Below are 7,148 nucleotides of genomic sequence, written 5' to 3' on the forward strand. Positions count from 1 at the left end.
AGAGTGGGAAGGGTGGGCAATGGAAGTCAAATGATTTGCCCAGGGTCACACAGCTGGGAAGTGTCTGAGGTCAGATTTGAACCTAAGACCTCCCATCTCTAGGCCTGGCTCGCAATCTACTGAGCTACCCAGCTGCCCCTAGGATACAGATTTTTCTATTAGGACTCAAAAGTTTTTGTGAGTCTGTGGTCTCAGGAAATAAAAATAAGACTCCACCAGCACAATCTCATCACCTTTGTCTTCATAGAAATGGTTGAAACACAGAACCTTGGGTTTTAGGTACCATGATTTTTTTTTTTTGCAGGAAATACTCATAAAGGACAAATTAAGATAAGTACTCAATAATATCTCCTATTACAAAGGAATTGACTGCCCACTCTTGCAAGTGGTTAATTGTGTAGGTCAAGTGAAATAAAGTGTGTAGAAGTATTGGGAAATGTATGAAATAGGCAATAGGCATTTATTAACCACTAATTATATGCCTGGCAATGAGGATACAAAGACAAGCAAACAGGAAGTCAGGTCTAGACCTTTAGTGGCCTTGTAGGAAAGGACAACATATAAAAAGGAGCTGACAAGTAGAAGTTGGGGTGGAAAAGAAGGTACCCATATGGGGCCTGGCTGGCAAAGTGTGGATAATCAGAAGTATAATAGCCAGTAGGGGAATGAAGCCTGGATGGCCTGAGCCAGTCGCGAAATGGAGCCTCTAGAAGGGACTCACTAGTGTGAGAAAGGGGGTGTTACAGGCTCTAGAAGGAACTCACTGGGGTGATAAGGGGGATGTTGCAAGATGAGAATGGCCCAGGCACGGAGGAAAGTTCCAGAGTCAGAAGGCAGCTTATTCATGGTAGTAACAGCTAGAGAAATCCAAGGCATATTTTCTGATAGTAAATTTTGTTCCTATCTTTCTGTGATGTGGCAAAGGGGATATTGCCAGGGGTTTGGCTAACCTGGAAAAAATGGACTTTCCCTCTGTTAACAAGGGATAATAGGAAGATATCCTTTACTGATATCACTATATATAAAAATATCTAGAGAAAAGTCTCTGGAGAGGATCTATGCCAATGATACTGAGAATTGAGAAGAGATGTGATCATACTTGCTCAGTTACCAATGATATATTGGTCAGTTTAAAGATAGAAGCATTCATGTCAAGAGAGAATACTTTGTACAGATCAGCTGAAGAAATGAAGACTGCTTAACTTGAAGGTTGCCCTACTGGGGATGCTCTCCAGCTTGCTGATACACTTTCTAAATGAAACTAAGAGAATGCACAACTCAAAGACAATCCCACTAATGCATAGTATCCCAGGACTATCATCTTTCACTATCCATCTCTGAATACAACCTTTAATAGGATTAGATTTTTTAAATACACTATTGGATCAGATTGAGCTTTCCTACCCTTAAAAGCCCTAGATCTTTATTTAAAGTTTTTTCCTAATAATATCTTATCCATTCTATAATTTTAAAACTTATTTCTTGACCCCAGTAAGAGTTTTACATTCATCCTTACTAAATACTATCTTATGCATTTTTATATTTTAAATTCAATTTTCATTAAGTAGAATTTTGAACAAATAAAATTCAATAAAATAAAATCTTTCCTTCCTTTCCTCCCCCAGCTCATTGAAAAAGCAAGAAAATAGAACCTATTAAGCAAAATACATTTTCACATTAATTTTCCACCCATATATATGTAATACATATTCATGTATGTATGTGTTTTTGTTGTTTATTGTTCAGTCTTTTCAGTTGCGCCTGACTCTTCATGACCCTTTTTTGGAGGGTTTTCTTAGCAGAGATACTGGAGTGGTTTGCTAATTCCTTCTCCAGGTTATTTTACAGATAAAAGAAACTGAGGCAAACAAGGTTAAATGACTTGCCAAAATCATATGGTTAGTGTCTAAGACCAGATTTGAACTCCCTGACTTCAGGCGCCCTACTGTCTATCTCTATTTCCATCTCCATGTCTCTCTCTCTCTCTCTCTCTCTCTCTCTCTCTCTCTCTCTCTCTCTCTCTCTCTCTGCTTTGATCTTCACTCTGAGTCCATCCCCCTCCAAGAGGAGGTGGATATCATGTTTCATCATATGTCCTCTAGAATTGTGGTTGTTTTCATTGTGTTGTTCAGAGTTCCTATGTCTTTCAAAGTTGTTTTATAGTTATTGTAGAAATTGTTCTTATGGTTCTTCTATTCACTTCACTTGTATCAGTTCATACAAGATATATCAGGTCTTTCATCTTATTCAATTCTAATTATTGTTTTAGCCTTTCAAGATTGTGGAATCTTGATCCTATTATCCCATATGTTAGCTATCCCTCCCAGCACCTAAAAATTTAACAAGTCATCTATGTCTTCATCCAAATTACTGACAAGCTGTTCAATCATACAGAACCCCCAGACACTCTCTATTAGGGACTGGTCTTCAAGTAAACATTGACCAATGAATGATACCTCTTTGGGATATGAATTCACTTAATGTTCTATGGTGTTGATGCTAGCTGATGTCAAGGTGGTCCTTTCAGGTTTGCTAAGAACCTGCAAGTTATTAACTCATTTTATTAACTCATTTATTAACTCATTTTATCCTTGTACTAATTCATTAAGGATAAGTCCAATTATTATTTTCATTTTACTGTCATCTAGCCCTTATCTCAGCATCTTGTCCATCAAGATAACATGAGAGACTGTCGAATGTTTGATGAAATCTAAGTCTTCAGGATCCCCATGACCTTACCAGCGTAATAATTATGAGGTTAGTTTGGTATGGCTTGTTCTTAATGAAGACATGCTGGCTCTTTGTGATCACAACCATCCTTTCTAAACCACCCCTTTAACAATGTGTTCTAGGACTTTTCCAGGAATAATAGTCAAAGTAACCAGCCTATAATTTTCAGACTCCACCCTCTCCTATTTTGAAAATCAGTTCATTTATACTTCCCCGGACCTGTGATGCTGCTTCATTTCTCCATTTTATTTCAAAGAATGCTACCAGCAGCTCAACAATCCCATTTTCTGGTGATTTCACAAAAATTAGGGTAGATTGAGTGGTATAGTCTGAGTCTTAGTTTGCTCATCTGTAAAATGGAAATAATAATGCCCCCATCTACTTTAGAAGGTTATTGTGAGGGACAAATGTTTAGAAAATATTTTGCTAACTTCTAATTACAGCAGTGGTGGGTAAACTATGGCCCTCGGGCCAGACGCAGCCCCCTGAAATGTTCTATCTGGGACATGACATTATTCCTAATCTGACGAATACAATGAATAGGATAAAATACAATGAAACTTCGAAAGAGTTGCCTTAGAAACAGATTGACAGATGAGCATTTCCTTTCCTTTGGCCCCCTCTTTAAAAAGTTTGCCCATCACTGCTCTACAGGGTGGCCCAAAAGTCAGTGTAGTTTTTTTTTTAAACCCTTGTACTTCGGTGTATTGTCTCATAGGTGGAAGATTGGTAAGGGTGGGCAATGGGGGTCAAGTGACTTGCCCAGGGTCACACAGCTGGGAAGTGGCTGAGGCCGGGTTTGAACCTAGGACCTCCTGTCTCTAGGCCTGACTCTCACTCCACTGAGCTACCTAGCTGCCCCCAGTGTAGTTTTAAACTAATAAAGTTTACGATTGCACCAAGACTTTTGGGACACATGGTATAAGTGCCCATTAATGATAATAACAATCAAATGATGCCGTGGGTTATAGTTTATTAAGGTCCAATGAATTGAACTCACTGAATTTGGGACATGGAATCTTTCCTATATGCTTTCGGTTAATTAAAAATCTTTTACTGATTTCTATATATTACTCTTTTTCCATATAAAGAAATCCTCTTGCCAGAATGTGTGTAGGGAGAGTGATAACTGGAAAAGAGGGAGCTCTGAAGACAGGGATGTCATATGGCCACGGTCATTGCTATGGGTGGGGAGAGACGAGTAGGGATAACTCTTACCTAAACCATCTGTTGACTTCATTCCACAAGTGAGCTGCTTTCCCTTGTTTACAGATGTGTAAACTGAAGTATCCACCAGTCAGCCAGTCAATGAGAATCTTTAACATTTGCTAGAGAAGTCATGTCATACAGTAGTTAAGGCAGGTACAGAACATGCATAGTTCCTGGGCTGTCATATCTTCACAGATCTTAGAGGTTAAATATCCATTTAGGTATCCATTGAATCTAGTACTTATGAAACACCTATTATGTGCAAGACCTCTTAGTAGGGGCTGAAGAAACAGGATGATACCTCAGCCCCATCACTACATCCTTGTGTTTGTGGTGGGTATCCCTTCTCTAGGAATAAGGCAGTGAGCCCTGTGGGGATAGACAAATAGGCAGGGCTAGGCTGAATCTGGAGTCCATGGTCAACATCATCCCCTCCCATGTATTCTGGTATATGCTGGGAGAAGCACTGGCCACATCCTAGGGTCAACACAACAATCTTTGAATGTTCTAGTCACCATGTTGAAAACCCAAGAGGAAAAACATCCAGGCACTTTAATACTATGGAGAGTGCCTCAAACTGCTTAGTTCACTTGGCCTTTTCACCAATTCTTCACCATCACCATCACCACCACCACCACCACAACCACCATCATCATCATGGTCTCTGCTTGCCACCATGCCTAGGCTCATCTTATCAATGATACACCAGCTTTGTTGTTTCCATTGGGCTTCCCTTTACTCTTGCTAACAGAAATGCCAGAGGCTGGCTGGACCCACTTGTTCCCAGCTTTTGCCACAACCCTGACACAGATTGAGCGATCCCAGGGTTTCTCTCACAGTGCATCAGGTGAATTGTCTTCCACCTGCTCATCCCCCATAGCCTTGCTCTCACTCTATGACAAACACGGGGTGCTAGTTCGAGAGTGGCTGGGCTTCTCCAGGAGTAAAGTTGGATCTTATTTCTGAGCTTTCCCAGCCCCACACATAGAACCTCTATCATCAATATTTGGTGAATGGTGATTTTTTGGAACTCTAGCTAGGATTCATTTTTTAATCCAAAGGTTTGGACCAGATGTGTCATGTTGGGGTTCCCTGAGGAGAGTGGAGCCTGGGTAAGATTCCCCAGATTCCATGTGGAGTGGAGGGAAACTCTGGCAAGGCTGAGGGAAATGGACTTTTTTTTTAAAGTGAGGATTATTTTGGATCACACAGTTATGTGTGTGTAAGTGTTTGGGGGTGAATTCCTTGCCAAAACCAGAGCTCATTTCTGAATACTTATTTACCAAATATTAAATACTCCCAAGATTGCTCTTCTCATTTTGCTGAATCTGAAATGGAGATGACTCAGTGAGGAGGAAAAACAAGCCTCAAAAGTCCTGTCCCCCAGAATTAAAACATACGGCTCAAAGTCACATGTTCTCATCCTTTACCACAATCACAACCCGGCCAAGCGCTAATCCTTCTCAGGCAGAGACACATGCAGGTGCACATGTAAGCACTGTATTGCATGCACAAAATTCACATGGCATACTTCCTTGCAAATGCCTGTGCATGTTGAATATAAATATGTATATGTATGTGCTTATATATATGTGTGTACCTATATATGCACACACACTCTGCCCCATTCACATTCCTGTTTCCATTTTAATGGAAAGCCCCTATTCTAATGTTGCCTCCTTTGCATACTCCAAATAGACCTCCATCAGTTCCCCCAACTCTTCTTTTTCCTTATGACCTTGAATCACTTGATCTGTGCCAGGGTTGTGGCAAAAGCTGGGAAGGAGTTGGGTTTTTTTTTTTGTTTTGTTTTGTTTTGTTTTTGTTTTAAACCCTTAACTTCTGTGAATTAGCTCATAGGTGGAAGAGTGGCAAGGGTGGGCAATGGGGGTCAAGTGACTTGCCCAGGGTCACACAGCTGGGAAGTGTCTGAGGCCGGATTTGAACCTAGGACCTCCCGTCTCTAGGCCTGGCTCTCAATCCACTGAGCTACCCAGCTGCCCCAGGAGTTGGTTTTTTTATCCCTAATTCTGCCATTGACTTAACTATCCAGTTTATGAATTGCAGTGGTGGTGAAACTCTGTGCAGTTTCTATAGCTCACAGTTACTGAAACTCATACCTGAGCTCTGACCTTGCTTAGACAGAGCTTTTAAAAGAGAAGTCCAAATTGAGGGAGACAAAATCAGAAAGAAAAGGGCCACATAGGCAAGAATTAAATTCCCAGGAGACAGTCTTGGGTATGTAAGTCATAGAGAGCCAGGTGTATCCACTTCCAGATGAAGACAGAGACTTATGGGGAATGAGAGCCTTATACAGTCACTAAGACCCAAAAGGAGGCCAACAGAACCAGGGAGCTCCATAGGAGAGTAGGAGCAATCCCCAGAAAGAGAGAAACAGAGATATAGAAGGAAAGAAAGAGTTGGGACCAATAAGAATGATGGTAGAAGAGAAGGAGGAGGTCTTGGAGCTGAGCAATAACCCAGTACTATTCCGAAGTATGTAGAGTAGATAGAATTGCTTAACTCCTTGTCAAGTCAAGACAAGCGAATAAACATTTATTAAACACCTACTCTACCAAGCAAGTTCTTGTCTCCTGAATACAGCTTCACCCAAAGTAGTATTTTAAGACTAGAAAATTATAGAGTCCCAAATAAAAAAAAGATGGGAAAAATAATAAAATTAAATAAAAGAATAATATAGAATTAAATAAAAGAATAATAAGAAAAATAAAAAAGAATATATTCTTATTATATAATGTATATAATATTCTTTTTATATAATAATATATAATAATATTAAAGAAATAAATAGAAAAAAAAAAGAAAATTAAAGAGTTCCTTGATAGGTGCCAACCCACTGGAGGAGGGAATTCCTTGACTCTCTTGCATCCTCAAGCCCTTTCTCTTTTTGGGGTTCCTGGGGTAGACCAATCAGCAAACTATTTTAAATCAAAGACTATACAGGTCTCTGGGGAAAGCAGATGCCCAGTGGAGAGCAAAGTGTAAATATGATGATCATTCATAGATTTTGGTGCTAATCCTTTGGATTTTGGAGAATAAGTAAAACCTATGCTACATCCAGCATTCTGTTAATCTAAACTTATGCCTATGGGCCCTTATAAAAACGTTAGACATGGACTTCTCTACTAGCAGCAATGCAAGGATCCAGAACAAGGCTGAGGGGCTTATAAGAAAGAAAACTAGCCACT

The 7,148-nt window shown here is 39.9% G+C and overlaps 1 protein-coding gene across 1 annotated transcript in view; it reads left to right on the forward strand.

Annotated features, from left to right (window-relative positions):
* DDR2 (discoidin domain receptor tyrosine kinase 2) overlaps positions 1–7,148 on the forward strand; it is a 146,889-nt gene that overhangs the window by 49,434 nt on the left and 90,307 nt on the right. Inside the window, exon 4 of the mRNA XM_044674862.1 lies at positions 4,691–4,887. Coding sequence (XP_044530797.1) covers positions 4,691–4,887 — 197 coding nt within the window. The remainder of the gene's footprint in view (positions 1–4,690; positions 4,888–7,148) is intronic.

This window comes from Gracilinanus agilis, chromosome 4 (genome assembly GCF_016433145.1).
Source record: "Gracilinanus agilis isolate LMUSP501 chromosome 4, AgileGrace, whole genome shotgun sequence".
Classification (NCBI taxonomy): domain Eukaryota; kingdom Metazoa; phylum Chordata; class Mammalia; order Didelphimorphia; family Didelphidae; genus Gracilinanus; species Gracilinanus agilis.